At 42.9% G+C, this 18,111-nt stretch overlaps 1 protein-coding gene across 6 annotated transcripts in view; it reads right to left on the reverse strand.

Moving 5' to 3' along the window:
• LOC119241213 (major histocompatibility complex class I-related gene protein) overlaps window positions 1-18,111 on the reverse strand; it is a 28,947-nt gene that overhangs the window by 9,764 nt on the left and 1,072 nt on the right. For 3 of the 6 annotated variants that reach the window (XR_008551136.1, XM_037506342.2, XM_037506341.2), the window contains exon 1: window positions 7,979-8,129. The exons of 2 other annotated variants lie outside the window; for them this stretch is intronic. Coding sequence is in view for 2 of the 4 variants with exons in the window: in XM_037506342.2 (XP_037362239.1) it covers window positions 7,979-8,027 (49 nt within the window). In the remaining 2 variants the exon portion in view is untranslated. Of the gene's footprint in view, window positions 1-86; window positions 160-7,978; window positions 8,130-18,111 lie in introns of those variants that run through there. One more of the 6 variants, XM_037506344.2, reaches the window with a different exon arrangement.

Below are 18,111 nucleotides of genomic sequence, written 5' to 3' on the forward strand. Positions count from 1 at the left end.
TTCCATCCTCCAGCCCCTGGCCCGAGCCCCACCTCCTTCTCTACCCATCCTGCTCCATCCAACCCAGCCAACAGCCTTGTGCTCACCTTCGGACACCCCTGATCTCTGGTTCAGGCTCCACCCATAAACACTGGCTCCTGGCCATCTCTCAGGTCTGGCAGAGCCCTCCACCAGCGGTACAGCCCATCGTTAGGAGGATGCACCAAAGAAAGCAGCTCCGAATCACCAGGGCAGCAAACTCTAGAGTCTTAGATAACTGGAGTGTGGTACAGACACAGGCTGAGCCCTCCTCGCAGCCTCATGAGCTCCTCATTCTGGGATGTGGGGAAGATTTGGAAAGGTCAGAATCAGAGAGGGCCTCTCTGAAGTGTGGGGTCAAGTCCACGTGCAGGGGCCTCTCTTGCCTGTGTGTAAAGGCTGTACTTGACATTACTTCCCCCTTTCAGATTGCCAACCTAATTTGTTGTGCCCTTTCTGACCTCCCCTAACACTTGGATCTTCCCAGGTGGCCCCTGCACCTGCAGAGAACCCTGGATGGGCATCAGGTTCCTATTCCTCACAATGAATCCCATCTAATGATGTTCGTGCCTCCCCCTTAATTTTCACAATGTATTTTACTTTTCTTTTCTCTAAAACTGCTTCTGAAAGAATTCATAACATACAGATGATCTAGTTTTAGAACTGAACATCCCAAGGTCAGGCCCTTACCATCCCAAGGTCAGGTTCTTTCCCTTACCTTAACTACTAGGGAGACAGGATTCCCTGAACCACGCTGGTTGGGCCCCTGTCCTCTGATTGCATTAGTTCTCTAACCAGTGCAACTTTTCTCCCCCTTCTCCCTGCTCAGAGGAGCAGGGTTCTGAGTAGACCCCCCACCCCAACCCCTTCATGAATGCCTGCCTGGAAGCTGTATTCTGAATGTCTGCTGCAGCGCTGAGCAAGATAGAGCTGGCTCCCCCAGGCCTGAGCAGAGCACAAGGCCCCTCTGCATGCTTGTCTTTTTGCCTCCCCCTTTCCTTCCCATGGAGGGGGGGGGGCTGGGTTGGGCGGCAATCCAGTAGAAGTCTCAGAGGCTGGATTAAGATTCTCTCATCATAAAAGCATGGGTTCTTATGAAAACAAGAGCCAATAGTTACCACATTCTGCCTTCTGTTCTATTTATTTTTACTTACCTTCTATGGCTTCTCAATTCTAAGGCACTTAAGAACAGAGTTTTAGCTTTTTGCCTTTGTTTCCTGCGAGATCCAGCATAGGGAATTAAGCACATGGTAAGAGCTTGGTAAATATTTGGTGAATTAAATTGTTGGCAAAACACTTCTTTGCTTTGAAATAATGAAATATGCTGAAATGACTGAAAGTCTATTTAACTTGGACTTTAAAAATACTTGCCATAAAGGGAAGGTTGGTGGATGGGAAACAGAACTGAAATAAAATTTACATCCAGTCTGGAGTCTGCAAAAGGTGTACAGGTTTGAGTCTGCAAGCGATTTTGAAGCAGTTCTGTTTCTCTACATCTGGAAAGGTTTTGTGGCTACGCTGCAGATAGGCGACTATTTAAAGATGGAGGCAAAGGGAGAACAAATGGGGAACATTAGTTCTCACATTTTCTTAGTCTGTGTATTCAACAGACTAAGCGCCTCCTCTGTTCCAGGCATTGTTCCAGAACCTGAGGACATAGCAAACTAAACAGATAAAAATGTCAGCTCTTATGGAGCAGATATTCTAATGGAGAGAGGAGAGGAAAACAGACAGTACACTATACACAAAATATAGAACATGTTTTTAAAAAGAAAAGTGGAGGAAAATCAAGGTGAAAGGGGGCTAAGTAGTATATTTTAAACAACAATAATTAGGGAAGGTGACTTCTGAGCAAGGTCCTGCAGAGAGTGAGGAAGTCAGGCAGAAAGCTGGGGACAGCAATTCAGAGAAGGGGACTATGCAAAGGCCCTGCAGAAAGGACATACTTGGTAAATTCCAGGAGCAGCAAGAAGGCCTGTGGCTGCAGCTGAGGAAGTACGGGGAAAAGAAATAGGTAGGAATTACTTTGATAGTTATTTGTATGAAAAAGCCTCACAGAAATCAAATTCCAGGCAGAGACTGGGAGAGAAGGAAGAATGAATTTAAGCAGAGTCTGTGTTATTAAACTAAGTTGGATTAGTATAGAATGTGCCTTGCAATTTGAGGTTCCTTATATGACTTCAGGGGTTACCTTACTAGTAGATGCTAATAAGAAAAAACAAAACAAAAATGTACTAACAACTTGGGGCATTACTTACTGTTTAATGGTACGATCTAGTCTAAGTATCACTAACACTATTTCCCAACACAATATTACAATTCATATAATTTCCCTTTCTTACAAAGATAAAACTTCACAAAAATATTATCCAGAGTTTATAGGAAGTAGACAGAGAAATAGGATATGTTGACAATACTGTCCAAGTACAATGGAATGTCCTTTTCTGCAACCTCAATCTCTGTCTAACCCGGTTGGGGAATAGGAGTTCTCGCCAGCCAGCTCTGACTTCAAAGGCTGGCCTGTCCCTAAAGGCTGGTCTCCATCTGCCGGTCATGTGCCCATCCAGTCCGTGTGCAGCTGTGGCGTGGCTCTGCTCCAGGATATCACAGCCCTGTCCCCTTTGTTTGCTCCCGGCCCGGTTACCCATCTGGTAACTTGTAACCACAGGTACAAGTCATGCTTGCTCCATACATAGTTGGACTTCCAAAATACATCAGTTGTGACAGGGAGTTGCCTGACAGATGTTAAGTCAATAACTCAGAACAGAAGAGACAGGGGAAAGGCCATGGTACCCTCATAAAACATTAGACCGTGTGATAATTTATACCCTGCAGGATATATAGCCCAGATGACTGGATTTCTGGTATAACAATGAAGGCAGAATCATTTGAAAGATCTACATTTGACCATTTTTGAGACAAAAAGGCTATTTCATAGGATTTTATCTTATCTTCTGATTCTTTCTCCTCGCTAAAATAATGTTTCCTTTCACTCACTGATAGAGCTGAAATCTACTATTTGAATTTGGTGTTCTCACCAGGACAGTTAAGCTGCTTCTCAAAGATCTTGCTGACCTGTCCCAATAACCTCAGGTGGGCATTGCTGGGAAGTCTGAATAACACAACCAAATGGCTCTCAGACCAGATGCAGTGCTCACTTTATTGTCTTAAACTATGTACCCTTTAACCTGTAGATTAACTAGTTGGGACATCTTTACCAAAGCCTGTGACAATCACTGGCTCACAAGACACTTGATAAAGTATCCTCAGGTATTCATCCAGGTAGCCAATCACGGAAGACTAATCATCAATGGAGATAACTTATATTTATTGAGAATTGACCAAATATCAATACAAGGAATTGTGAGATGTCAGGAAGAGAAAAACAAATCAGACACCATCTCCTTCCTCCAGGAACTTACAGAACTTACAGGAACTCCTCCCTCCAGGAACTTAGTCTTATTGGAGAACCAACATGCATAGCATAAATAAACACAAAGCAATAACACATGGCAGCAGGCAGTAAATACACAAAAGATGTGCCAATGGAATAATCCAGCAGCTCAGTGGAGAGATCCTGCTCTCATTCAAGGATCTGGAAATGCTCTATGGAGGAGGCGGCAAACCTTCCATGAAGTTGGACCTTCAATGACCTGTGAAGCACCTAAATCACCATAAAAAGGGCAGTTTTTCATGAACACATACCATGTGTTAGGTTCCATGCTAAGCCATTAACAAGCATGAGTTTCACTTACTCTTCATAGTAACCCTTTGACAGATGTAGAGAGATGAAGAAAATTGCCCAAGATCATCCTTAGAACCCATAAGTGGAGGAGCCAGGAATCATACTCTGCGTTCTTCTTTGGGATGCCCATCTGCTTTAGACCACCCAATTAGCACTAATGGTGTAGCGCTTCCCCAACCCTGGCTGTTTCCAGGCTCCTCACCCTGATACCATTGCTCTCTCCTGCCCTCTTGTGTCAGGATGACTCACTGTCCTGATTTCCTAGTCCCTGGGGCCCAGGCTCCAGATCTTCCTACAAGTCACATGGGTCCTTATTGGATAACCAGGTCAATGTTTCCAATTACTTCTTGGCCCTCCCAAGTAACGCAATACCTTAATACAGTCAAAATCATTGTGATTCTTGGAAACTACGCTTTCAATGTTAGGCATTATGGGAATGAGTAGACGGTAACATTTTTAGTTAAGAGAATCTCTGGACACTTCTCAAACTATATAGTGATGTGGCTAGTTCTACAGAAAGTAAGAGCCATTAGTCTGCATTCTAACACCTAACTCCAGGAACTTACTGAGGGGCCTGAAAATGCTGAAAGTGACAGCCTGACCTTTTAGCTACTCTTTTAAGGCTATCTTTTGGAAGGTTCCCAGCATCTCCGTTTGTGTGTTTTATTCTTTTCTGAATTTCCAGTAGATCCAGTCCTAGCTGCTAAGCATTGGATAGGAGCACATCAAAGTTGGAGCCCTCCATGCTAGTTTCTAAAAGGGAGACTGGCTAGATGAGTATGTAATTCAAGATCAGGTGGTGATAAGTGTTGTGAAGAAAAATATAACAGTGAAAGGAGTATAAAGAGGGCTGATCTTTTAGATAGAAAGTCCAGGAAAGATCTCTCTGGCCTGGCAGCATTTGATAAAAGCCGTGCATACTGGGAGGAAGTGAGCCATGGTAGAAGAACAAGACGGGAATGCCTGAGTCCATAAGGAGAGTGTGATGCTCCATATGTTTGAGGAATAGCATGGAGACCACACTAGGACCATGTAGAGCTCTGGGTAATGAATAAATGCACCCGGATGGGGTTTTCTCAGTACTCTCTATACACAATAATGACCATATGGCTAATTTTTCCCAGAAGAATTCCAATTTAATGAATTTTATTCTTGTTCAATGATTCATTGAATTGATAACAAAATATGATATGATATGTATATTCTTGAAAGGTTTTCCATAATAAATATAAATTTGGACATCAGAAAGAATGTCCTCTGTCATCTATCTCAATTTGGATTTCACAAAACAAGCATTAAAGAGTTATGTGTTTGATTGTTAACCTAGGCTTCCTCCCTCTGTTTCCTGGCAATCCTCTAGGGTAAAAAGATTGAGGTCAAGGCATTTTAGTGAAAATAGAAAGATTCCAACTAATCAGAAGAAAATCCACAATGAGTTTAATTTTTCAGATTTAGATAGATTTAATGTCAACCAAGAAGAAGAGGGCCTTAGGGGAATGAAACATTGTCTTGAGGAATTTCTACTACATGTACCTGACAACAGCTCCATGGAAACAGACTGAAGTCTCATAAAGTCTACAACCAATGCCCATATTTTTCTTATGTTAACACTTTGAACTCAAGGTCACTTTTAATAAGATAATCTGCAAGTGTGTCTTTTGACATAAACCTGGTTGACAATTTAGAGGACTTATTCACCATCAGTCTTTGCCTGTGAAAGGTTCCATTATTCATGAAGCATACTGAGATAGCAGAATGATACATCCATGGAATTATGAGTAATATCAAGAGGTTGATCTTGGTTATTTCAAGATTTAACACACAGACCACATATGACTATGCAAGAGAGACCAACCATTTCTTTGTCCTAGGTCACATCACCAGATCACAGTTTCACACAGGCTGAAGTGAAGAACAGGGTGAGTTCTAACATACGAAGCACCTTTTTTTTTTTTTCATACAAATTATGCAATAACAGGAAACCACAGTTGTGAATTTGTAGTTGTTATAGCTGTCCATGTTCTCCATGGCTCACAGTTAGATAATTTCAACTTTTTAGGATCATTATCCCTGAACATAATTTCCCTCAGAAAGCATTTATTAAGTACCCATTGGTTACTAAGTAGTGCTGGGAAAATAAAGAAGAGAAAAATGAGGCAATCCTTAAAGGAAAGGTATTTCTAAATAGATAACTACAGAACTGTGAACAGGAGCTATGGAAGTACAAAGGAAGGAACAGTCAACTGAAAGGCTGTAGAGTCAATGAAAACAACACACTGGAGTTATCTTGACATTTCCTGGAGTTATAAACCCAAACACTCTGGTATCTCCTCCTGCTTCCTGTTTCCAAGTCTACAAGTTCCTACTTAGGGTCGGCATTAGACACAAACATCAAGCAGACCAAGTCTTTTCCCAAAACCCATTTCTGTCAACATCCCTCCATGTTCAAGAAAGTCAGTATCCTGGCAAGAAACAGCATTCCCTTTAGATGAGTCACATAAAGAAACCTTAATGAAGGGTCTCCTTGCAGAGGTAAGGACAAGGTTAAGGGAATAAGAGGGATGATGAGGCACCCAGAAGCTAGCAGCCATGGGAAGCTGTTATGACCCCTAGGGTTGCAGAGATAAAAGTAGAACAGTATTACCAAGACCTGATGGTACTAGAACCATGATGAAGGGGCTATTCAGGGAAAACTTTATTGCAGAGGACACAGCTGCCACCAGAGACATTATAGAAAGAGGGGGAGGAGGAAGAAAGAAATACCCCAACCTCTCTTTCCTGTTCCCTGATTTCTTTGCCTTCAGCACCTCCCATTAGGTGAGCCCAAACAGAAAACAGTCTGCAAGAGAGAATGGGTGGAGGGGTCTATAGCAGGCACAAGATGAGACAGAGAAAGATGGGATTTTAGGAGTCAAAAGGAGAATAACTAGCACAAAAGAATCTTTCCTCTATTTCACAGCTGACTTATTTTCTATCAGATCCTACCAGTCATCAAAGTGTTAAGTGTCTACATTCAAAGTTTTTGTGAAATTGTGGGGAAGCCCTGGACTGAGCTGGAAGACCCGTGTCTATGTTGGAATCAGCTCATCATGTGAGCTGAGTCAACATCTTCAAGGCTGGGTTTCCTCATCTTGAAATGGGGATATTTTCTTAGCCCAAGGGTTAGTGAGACCACCTTATAAAAGATTATGGTTGGAGGATTGTGGTCATATTGTTAAAGAATTCTTTGAGGATCAAATAATGGTAATATATAAGCTTTTAACTTGTAGAAATATCACCCTTTACCACCCGCCTCCTTGCTCTTTCCATCATCTTTCTCTTTCCTACCTCCAATCTTTTCCATTTCTGGCTTGAATGGTGGAACTTTTCTGGATTAAATATCTATAGAAGCAGGAACTATGCCTGTCTTGTTGACTGTAATATCCCCAAAAGTGCCCACCACACAGTAGGTCATCACAATCATTGGTGGAATACACAGATGATTTGAAAGAGCTTCTTCCTGTCATGTGCCAGAGTAACTTCCTGTGGTGGTGGCCTAGCCTGAGTTCTAGTCACTACCTGCCATCCTACCTGGGAGTGCCAGCCCCTAGCTGGGAGAGCAGGTGCTTAAGCCAAAGAAGCCAGGTGCTTCCAGCCTGTGGGCTTTCTCATGTATTTGGGGCAACAGAAAATGTCTGTCTCTCCAGTGCCATGGGCCCCTACACAATGAAAAACTCCTCCTTCTACTCAGTTGCTATGTCTTACACTCGGTAAACAAGTCCAGAACCACGGTTTTATCTTTCTCAGATCTTTTGTTACAGGTGGGGTTTGTGTCCTCTGTAACAGGAAATAAACCTGAAAAATGGATCTGTTCTACTATTCAATAACCCTGAAATACCTATCACATCCCCATGATTACACACTCTCCTTTAGTAGGCTGGTAAAGAGGAGAAACAAAAGTAAAGAAAGGATATGAGCTGAAAAGAAAGGGAACAATGTTCAGAAGGAAAGTGAGAAAGTGACCCAAATATTTTTTACAGAAGGGCTTCCATCACCTCAGAAGATGAGTGCCTTCAAAATCCTACACACATAAACCAGACTACTTTCAGGCCATCTATTGCTCCCACAAATCCTGGGTTTAATAAATAAACTTTTCTGCCCCTGACTTCTTCATTATGCCACAGTTTCCTTCACTCAGCTTCTGAGTTTAGAGTAAAGAGAACCTGGGATACTCACGGGCATCGCTGTACTTCACAATTAATACAATGATGAGAGAGAGCATCATCAGTCACCCTAAAGTCCTTCTCTGTCGGATTCTTCTAACCAAAATACTGACAGGTCCCTGCTAATTCTTCAGGAACCGAGGCTCGACTGTCTTCTCGGTAAGTTAAGTAACTGAGGGTTAAGCAATCCTCTTCCAATGAAAACAAGGGAAATATTTATGTCATCAATTGCTAGGTACAACAGAGACAAAATGAAAGCTTGGATGCCTTCAGTGTGGCTTTTAACCCCTTGTGGGTCTCAGACACTGCTCCTCTCTGTGTGCCTATGGTTTAAATATTTCCAATTTTTAATTATTTATAGAGCACACAAAGATTAATATGTGGTCCCTCGGGGAGCTCAAAAGAAAAGAAGTCTTTGCTTTTCCCCTGCGTTTTGATTTCAGGGTCAATGACAAAGATGCATACCAAGTTCCCAGGACTTGGAACTCTCTGTGGTGGATTCTTACAATGCTGTAGTCCATGTGTCTGGTACAGCAGGTATCACTTAGACTGCCCTGACAGCTTTAGCTTAGGTTTATCTTCCCTGCTGCTCTGGCACCCAGCACGATAACCTCAAAGAAGTGCTTTTTGAATAAAGGAGGGCAAGTAAAAAGAAGACTTAAAAGAAGACTGAGAGGCAGTCACTAAGTTTGATCCTTAGGATCAGGTTATGGCTATTGTCATCAAGAGAACAGGACAAATTGGGAAGCAGCAGCTTAAGCCTGCCTGTTCAAGGCGCTGGGGGACTTCCCAGCTGGAAGCGGTTGCTGGGGAAATCCCCCAGACTGGAAGGCAGGAGTAGAGGTCAGTGGGAGCGAGGAATAAGGGCAAGATCATGGGGTAGGCTAGCTAGAGCTTGGGTTCAAGGATCTGGGTGGGCATCCCAGCAACTTGACCTTGGGCAGAATCCCAAATTGTATGGAGGCTGAGATTATTCATTTTTAAAAGCAAATCCTGGCATATAATTCCCAGGTTGTTGAAGGATTAGATATGGTTCTGTTTGTGTTGCACCTGGTAGGTAACAGAACTTTACATATTGGTTTTCTTCACTCCCTCACCCCCTCCCCCAACACAAAGATACCAACATGGTAATGTCCAGAACTTGTGCATATGTTACCTTACAAAGCAAAACGGCCTTAGTGGATGTGATTAAGTTAAGAAGTTTTAAGATGAGGAGATTATCCTGGATTATTCAGTGAGCCCAATGTAATCACAAGAGTCCTGATGAAGGAGGCAAAAGGATTAGGGAAGATGTGACAATGGAAGCAAAGTCAAGTGATGCCACTGTTGGGAAGTCAACACGAGTCAAGGAACCTAGATACCCCTAGATCTGGAAAAAGAAAGAACAGATTTTCCCCTGGAGACTCCACAATAAATATAAACCTGCTAATACTTTGATTGTAGTTCATGAGACCCACTTTCAGGCTTCTGACCTCTAGAACTGTAAGGGAAAAACATTTGTGTTGTTTCAGGCCACTACATTTCTGGCAATTTGTTATTGCCACAATGGGAGACTACACATCTTTTATTTTCCAAAAGAAAAAAAAGCAAAAAAATAAATTAAAACTTGGTAACCTCTCAGCACCTGCTAGCACCTTTTCTTCTCAGATCTCTGTATTTCTTTTTTCCTCATTCCTTTGTTCCTCATCTAATAAATGTGGGGCAACCCTGTGTCACCCCCGTAGACCTCGAGTCCCAGATGTCTCTTGCTGGTTCTGGAGTTCCATAATAGTGTACTTGTTCCTTTGATTTTCTGTTCATATCTTGTTCCAGAAATACATACTGTACCATAGTCTATTGCACTTATAATTAAAAGATTGAGAACCATGCCTTTCTTTTTATTCTAATCACAATTAACAAATACAATCCCAAAAGACTTAAAAATACATAGGAAAATCACAGAGCAGCAAGATGAAAATTGCCCTTAGAAAAAGCCACCATTAACATTTTAGTATAGGTAGTTTCAGTGATTTTGCTATAACTATCCATGTATGTCTACAGACATACCTTGGGGGGTTATTTTAGTGACAAAAGTTTTGTGTCCCAATAATATTTTGTAAATTATTTTCACTTTGCTATTTCCCAATATCAATATCCATTTTTATAGCATAATTTTACTAGTTCTTGGATATCTTTTAAAGATTTATTTATTTATTATTGTGTAGAAGAGCTGGGTGTAGGCCAAAGGTGTGGGGAGTGAGAGGATTTACCAGAGACAGAGTGGGGAGCAGAGCAGGGCAATTTTTACTGAAATACCCTGCTAAGGGGAGCAGCAGGCAAGACAGGAGTGGTCTGCTGCGCCATATGTGGGTTAGCTCCCTGGCCAGGGATCGAGGCTGCATCAGTGTTAAGTGCTGTGCTTTAACCCCTAGGCCACGAGGGAGGCCCACTAGCCCCTGAACTTTTATTTTTTATTTTATTTTTTTTATAGAGGCATGTTTTATTTATTTTATTTGTTTGTTTGTTTTGTTTATACATGCACTGGGTACAGTCAGAAGCGTGGGAGGGTGAGAGAATTCACCAGAGCCAGAGTGGGGAGCAGAGCAGGCAGAAGGACCGAAGTACACTGCTGAGGGGAGCAGCGGGCGGCAGGAGAGGTCTGCACGCCATGTGGGACCCTCCTCCAGTGGCCAGGGAGCAGCCGGGGATCGAACCGGCGCCGCTGAGGCCGCGGGCAGCTTCGCAACCCAGCGCTCAACCGCTGCGCCACCGGGGAGGCCCCCCTTGCACTTTTAAATAAAAAGATTCAATTATGATTAAGATCTTTAGGGAGAAGTAAAGACTGTCCCATAAAGCTGGAAGCATTGGGATGGGGATGTCCTGTGCATTCTCCATAGAAGAATAAGCCCTAGCTAATTATCAAGCTAACAAAATGGACTGTTGATTAAATTGTGTTTTAAATATATTTAAGCATATGGGCCTCCCCTGGTGGCGCAGGCAGTTGAGCGCCAAGATGTGAAGCTGTCCGCAGCCTCTGCAGCATGAGTTTGATCCCTGGCCAGCCAGAGAGAAACCCACATGGCCAGGCAGACCTCTCCTATCTCGCCTGCTGCTCCTCTCAGCAGTACTTTGGTTAATCTGCCTGTTCTGTTTCCCACTCTCTCTCTGGTGGATCCTTTTGCTCCCCGCCCCCGCATCTCTGGCCTTTCCCCCACCTCTTGTATGCGTAAATAAATAAATCTTAAAAAAAAAAGAGATTATGGTTTTTCTTTCCCTGGCCACTGAGAAATTCATAGATGCTGGTAAGGATCATATCTTCCCTCCTAAAGTGGTTGAAAATCACTCTTCTGTCAACAAGTTCACTGAATTCTGGCAGTATATTTTAATTGTTAATACAAATATCCATTCATTTATGGATTCTTAAACTGCCCTATTTTGAAGTGGACTTAAAGCTGTTAATTTTTTATGTATTTTTTTCATGTGGTCACTTGGTTTTCTAACTTCTTTTTTTGATTTTTTTCTTTTTTGTATTTGTGGTTATCCAAGAAAGCATTTAATTGTGGTAAACTGCCAAAATTTAAATGTCCTTTTTCCTATGTATTAAAAAGCTTCTATATTTGAAAAAATGAAGAGTTAACATCATGTATATACGAGCTTATATCTTGCTATTTTCTATTCATGTGTTTACATACTTTTAAGCAATATTTCTCATGACCACCAAATGGACACTGCATAAATTCTTAATCACTTCCTAGGATTTGGACATATACATTGCCTAGAATTCTGCCTTGCTTATGTTAAACCAGCATGTAGAGAATAAGGCTGGAGGTTTTGATAACAAAAAGGAAAAGGGGACCTCCCTGGTGGTGCAAGGGGTTAAGCATCATCATTATGAAGCAATCCACAACTGCAGCAGGAGTTCCATCCCTGGCCAGGGAGGTGACCCACAAGATGCAGCAGACCTCTCCTGTCTCACCCGCTGCTCCCCTCACGGTGTATTTCAGTCAATTTGCCTGTTCTGCTCCCCACTCTGTCTCTAGTGAATCCTTTCACCCCTGCACCTCTGGCCTACACCCCAGCTCTTGTATGCATAAATAAATAAATCTTAAAAAAAAAGGAAAGGAAAGAAAACATACCAGTGGATATGTGTGGGGATATTTCCTGGGGTTGGGGCTGGGAAATGTAAACAGTTCCCAATCAATGGAAGTTGACATGAGCAAATGCTTCCTGGAGTGTCCCAGATCAGGTACATTCATAACAAGGGTTTTAAAAGATTGGGATAGTAATGAAGAGTATAATACCTAGCATCAAAATAACACTTTTCTCCATTATATTATCTTGCCTCAAAAAGTATTTAGGTGAATGTAGCAATGACAAGGACAAAAAAAACCCCACTTTTAAAAATGAGCAAAGAGGGCCTCCCTGGTGGCGCAGGGGTTAAATCTCAGTGCTATCAAGCTATCACTGCCAGCCTCTGTGGCATGAGTTTGCCTGAGTTCAAAGCCATCGTCTCCCCCCAGCTAACCCACACCGCACAGCAGACCTCTCCTGTCTCTCTTGTATTTCTGCTCCCCTCAGCAGTGTATTTCAGTGGATCTGCCTGTTCTGCTACTCACTCTGTCTCTGGTGGTGGCTCCTTTCACCCCTGTACCTCTGGCCTACACCCCAGTTCTTGTATACATAAATAAATAAAATAAATCTTTAAAAAAATGAGCAAAACTAGCTAAAGAAAAGGTGTTCAACATCACTATTGATTAGGCAAATTCAAATCAAAACCACCATGAGATACACTTCACACCCATTTTTAAATAGGATGACTGCTATTCAAACACACACACATACACACACACGCACACATACCAGAAATAACATGTTGGCAAGGATGTGGAGAAATTGAAGCCCTTGTGCATTGTAAAAAAGGCATAGCTTCTATGGGAATGTTTGGCAGTTCCTCAAAATACTAATAATAGAATTAACATATGACCCACAATTTCATTTCTGGGGACATGCCCAGATGAATTAAAAACAGGAACTCAAAGAACTATCTGTACACCTATGTTCACAGCAGCATCATTCATAATTACCGAAAGGTGGAAGCAAACAGTGTCTATTGATGGATGAACGGAAAACAAAATGCGGTCCATACTTGCAATGGAATATTATTCAGCCTTTAATATGAGGGAAATGATGACACATGCGATAACCTGAATGAACTTTGAGAACATTCTTCTAAGTGAAAGATCTCAGCCACAAAAAGACAAACACTGTCTGATTCCATGGACATGAGTTATCTAGAGTAGTCAAGTTCACAGAGACAGAAAGTAGAATGGTGGTTGCCAAGAGCTGGGGGAAGGGGAGAATGGAGTTTAATGGTTATAATTTCAGTTTTGCAAATTAAAAGAGTTCTAGAGATTGGCTAAGCAATAGCGTCGAATATACTAAACACTAATGAATTCTATTCTTAAAAAATGGTTAGGAAGGTAAATGTATTACGTGTATTTTATCATAAATAATCCTGGTAGAAGTCCAAGGCTGAAAAGCAAGCGCAGCTTCTTCATGTCTCTCTGCCACAAGTGCCTTCTCCAGGTCGGCTTGGCTTCCCCTTACCCTAGCTCAAATCCACTCTTCCTTGGGTGGGGCAGGGAACCTGGAACCTCCCCTTTCCCTGAGGACTACCTGGTTACAATTCCATTTTTACAACCACCTTAGTGACAGCATGTGACTTGAACCTTTCTGATCCTGATTCTCCTCCTTCTGGGGAACTATGGTCTGGTAGCTTCTCCCCTATTCTCTGCATTGGCATCTCCTATTTCAGCATAAGATGTCTTATGGGATCCCAGCAATCTCCCTCCATCTCTTACCCGCTAACTTTGGAGATTCATCTAGGGACAAGCAGTTCTTCTGGCTGCCTTCTCAGAACTCTACAGAAAACTCAGAGTTGGATGTTAGCTTCCTCCAGCAACATGAACAGAAACTAGGGATTGTGTTTAATAAATTCTGACAAACACAGACACCTGTGTAACCCACACTCCTATCACGATAAAGAACATTTCTATTTCCACTGTCCCAAATTTCCCTTTCCAGTCAATACGCTCCTCCCTGACAACTTTGTTTTGATTTTTTATTCCATGAGAATTTTTAATTCTTCATTCTGAGAGGGAAGATAGGAGGATGGGAGGAGATGGAATTTTGTTGAGTATTCTTCCTGAGATATTGCTTATCCAGGACCTGGGGCTGTGAAACTAAAAATAAAAAAGATAGAAAGTCGCTTTCTTTGTTTCTTCTTGCATTTTAGCTATCATTCCCTTGCCCTAGGACAGTAAAGGTGAAGGTCTAGTTTGGTTTGAGAGAGAGTGAAAGAGGGTGACATGTTAAAGGACACCCCCATATCCCCCCCACCCCGCCATATTTCATAACTCAACTCTCCACTATCTCCATTATTCGTATTTTTCCCAAAGCCCTAATTATAGATATTCCCCAAGCCTCTGTCCTCTATATATTTCTGCTTATAAGCTCTGACTGCTCATTTGTGATTTAATTAATAAGTTCATGGCACAGATAATAAGAGGCTATGCTAGGCATTGAGATAATAAAGATATTAACTTAGTCTCCCTTTCCCCCAGGAGTTTAGTTTGTTTGGGAAAACCAATATGCCAGGCACTAACTTAAATACCACCCTGAATCTAATCCTCTTCCTGTGTTCTTTTTCCTCAGTGATTGGAAGTTACAACCATCCACTTCTAACTCCAGCATCCTGCAAGCCAGCACCCTGCAAGCAGAAATCAGCAGTCCTGAGCACAGAAAAAATCTACAGAGGTCAGAGTCAGCTAAAACAGAGCAGTTTGGCTGTGAAGATGCCCTGTAGGCTGCCCCGCACACCCTAATTCCAAACCCCCACACTATGTTACCCGCTGGAAGGATTAACAACAATGGAATGTTTGAACAGATCTTCACATCCGTTGCTCGGCCCTTTGACTAAGATCAAGTGTAGATCCTCACACCCACAAAAGATATTCTTTAAGATAAAGATTTTATGACCCAGCTCTTGCATTTCTCACAGATTGCATCTGACCACAGAGATAACAACCCTCTAAATGCATACAATTCACCCCCTACTTCTTATCTTTACCTAAGGATGTCAGAAAATTACCAGATAACTACTTCTAAAATAAATCTTTTGTTAGAGAATAATTAATGTGATCTTTTGTAAGCAGCCCACTTTTGACTCTGGTATATAAGCAGTAGCCCAGTGGAGGCAGTTGACCAGAACTCTTTCTGGCCCTGCTACCTGGGCCATTTCTTACTTTTGACTCTGAAAAGAAAGCACCTTTATTAACCTTTTCTCATCACAGCAATGGTTATTTTAGTCAACACTGCTCTCACCAACTTCCTAACCTTCTGAACTCATCAGTCACCAAGTCCACTGGTTTTGTCCTCAAAAGTATTTCTCCTTTTCACTCTAATTGCTGTGAGCCTGGCTCAGGACACCCTCATCCCTTTATTGGACAATGACCTCCCAGCTAGTCACTGCAGCATCTATCTCAAAGGCCAGTCTGACGGTGACAGTTCCCTCAGCTGACAGGTTCTACCTGGGAATGTCCACAGTTGTAACAACACAATGAAGGACCCCAATAATCTGATCCCTACTCCAGTCTTAACCCCTGCTGCCACCATGCTGTCTCTTGGCTGCCTTTAGTCACTGTTTAGAACTCCCACTCCCACCTCAACACACATACACATATAAATAAACTGGAATCTTGTGTCTGTGTTTCTATGGCAACCTATGCCTTTGTCTCATTGTGGATAACTGTCTCTCCCACAGGTCTGAGTTCCTTGAAGGCAAGGACCATACATGTTCCTCTCTGGGTCTTCAGTATCTAGAATAGTAAGAGCACAGCTCATGCCAGACACCATTCAAGCCTGTGTCACACATCCAGTCGTCTACTCTTCATGACACTCTGGGAGGAAGATGTCATTAGAGCATCCATGTCACAGTTGAGGACAGTTAGAGATTAATAATGGAGACTGTCCCTCAATCTCCATGTGTTTGTTGAATGAATGAATGATGACACCATTTCACTTCCCATCTCAGTATGTTCATAACCAAATTAAACATTTTTCTTCCAATAGCTTCCTTTCTCCATAACTGCCCTCCCTTGCTCCTCCAGGGTCTCAGAAAGCCTGGCATCTGACTTTCACCTCTCTCCTCCCTAATCTGAGTCACTCTCTGGTCAGGTCTAGGTGTTTCTGTTTTTTCCCTTGAAAACATGTATCAGATTTCATTCTTCCTCTCCATTCACAATTGCTGTCACCCAGCTCTACTTGTTGTCCTTTCAGGCCAGATGACCACATCCCTTCAGGCCAGATGAGTACAGCAGCTTCCTCACTGCTTTCCCTGCATTCACTCTTCCTCCACTCAGGTCATTGGTTCCTTTTTTAAAAAGATTTATTTATTGGGCCTCCCTGGTGGCGCAGTGGGTTGAGCACAGCGCTGTGAAGCTGTCCGTAGCCTCTGCAATGCCGGTTTGATTCCCGGCTGGCCAGGGAGAGACCCACATGGCACCGCAGACCTCTCCTGAGTTGCCCCCTGCTCCCCTCAGCAGTGTACTTCGGTCAGTCTGCCTGTTCTGTTCCCCGCTCTGTCTCTGGTGAGTCCTCTCTTTTTTTTAAAGATTTATTTATTTTTATACAAGAGCTGGGGTGCAGGCCAGAGATGCAGAGGGTGAGAGGATTTACCAGCAACAGTGGGGAACAGAACAGGCAGACTGACCTAAGTACACTGCTGAGGGGAGCAGCTGGTAAGTCAAGAAAGGTCTGCTGCGCCATATGGGTTGCTCCCTGGCCGGCAGGGCTGGGGATTGAACTTATGCTGCAGAGGCTGCAGATCACTTCACAGTGCTGTGCTTAACTTTTTGCACCACCAGGGAGGCCCAGGTCATGGGGTTTAAATGCATTTTTACTTAACCTTCACCAGAACCCATGAGCTAATATTCACATTTTATAGATGAGGAAATGAGTAGTAGAAACAAGTTCAAACAGAGCTTGTCTGGCTTTGAGGACTTTTTCATCTCCAGAAAAGAGCTGGGCAAGTCACTTAACTTCCAGGAATCTCAGAATTATAAAAATGGGAATAATAGCAGTCATTACTTCCTTATGCGAGCAACTGAGATAACATTTAGCGTGGTGCCTGACACACAGGACACAGAGCAAGTGCTCAATTATTATCAGCAATTAAAGTCCACAAACCACACAGCAGCTCTAGCCTATGAGCTGGCTAACTGTTCTGACCAAATCGCCTTCTGGAAGTGCTCCTGAACCAAAGCTGACAGCAAGTTGCCATATGTGGCTTCTCCTTTGCCCCCACAAAGGTGGTTTTTCCTGCGAAGCTCCAAATGCTGAATGCAAAATTTACCTCACATAGTCACTTGCAGAATGTACAGCAAAAGAAAATACAAGCCATTGTGGTGGAAAGTACACGGTATCCGTGGCTCTGCCCTCTCTAGACCATATGATGATAGGGAATCACAAAACCGCTGAACTTTCGTCACCTACTAAATGGGGAATACTACTACTTTCCCCCAAGAATACTGACAGATGTGTATGAAACCTTTTGCACCTTGCCAGACACAACACTAACACAGTCAATTAACGTATAACAGCACACTTTTTTGAAGTCCAGAACGAGACGGAGTCATAAATCACATATGGAAATCAACCATTAAAAGTAGAGGAAAGAGGGGCCTCCCTGGTGGCCCAAGAGGTTAAGACGCAACCTATGAAGCTCACCCTAGCCTCTGCGGCACGGGTTCAATCCCTGGCCAGGGGGTTACCCACATGGCGCAGCAGACCTCTCCTGTCTCGCCCGCTGCTCCCTTCAGCAGTGTATTTCAGTCAGTCTGCCTGTTCTGCTCTTGTGAATCCTCTCACCCCCTCCACACCTCTGGCCTGTACCCCAGTTCTTATATGCATAAATAAATAAATATATTTTTTTAAGCAACCCACATGGCGCAGCAGACCTCTCCTGTCTCACCCGCTACTCCCCTCAGCAGTGTACTTCGGTCAATCTGCCTGTTCTGCTCCCCATCTGTCTCTGGTGAATCCTCTCACCCCCCTGCATCTCTGGCCTGTACCCCAGCTCTTGTATGCATAAATAAATAAATCTTAAAA

Source organism: Talpa occidentalis, unplaced genomic scaffold (assembly GCF_014898055.3).
Source record: "Talpa occidentalis isolate TD23 unplaced genomic scaffold, MPIMG_talOcc4v2.1 talOcc4.12, whole genome shotgun sequence".
Classification (NCBI taxonomy): Eukaryota; Metazoa; Chordata; class Mammalia; order Eulipotyphla; family Talpidae; genus Talpa; species Talpa occidentalis.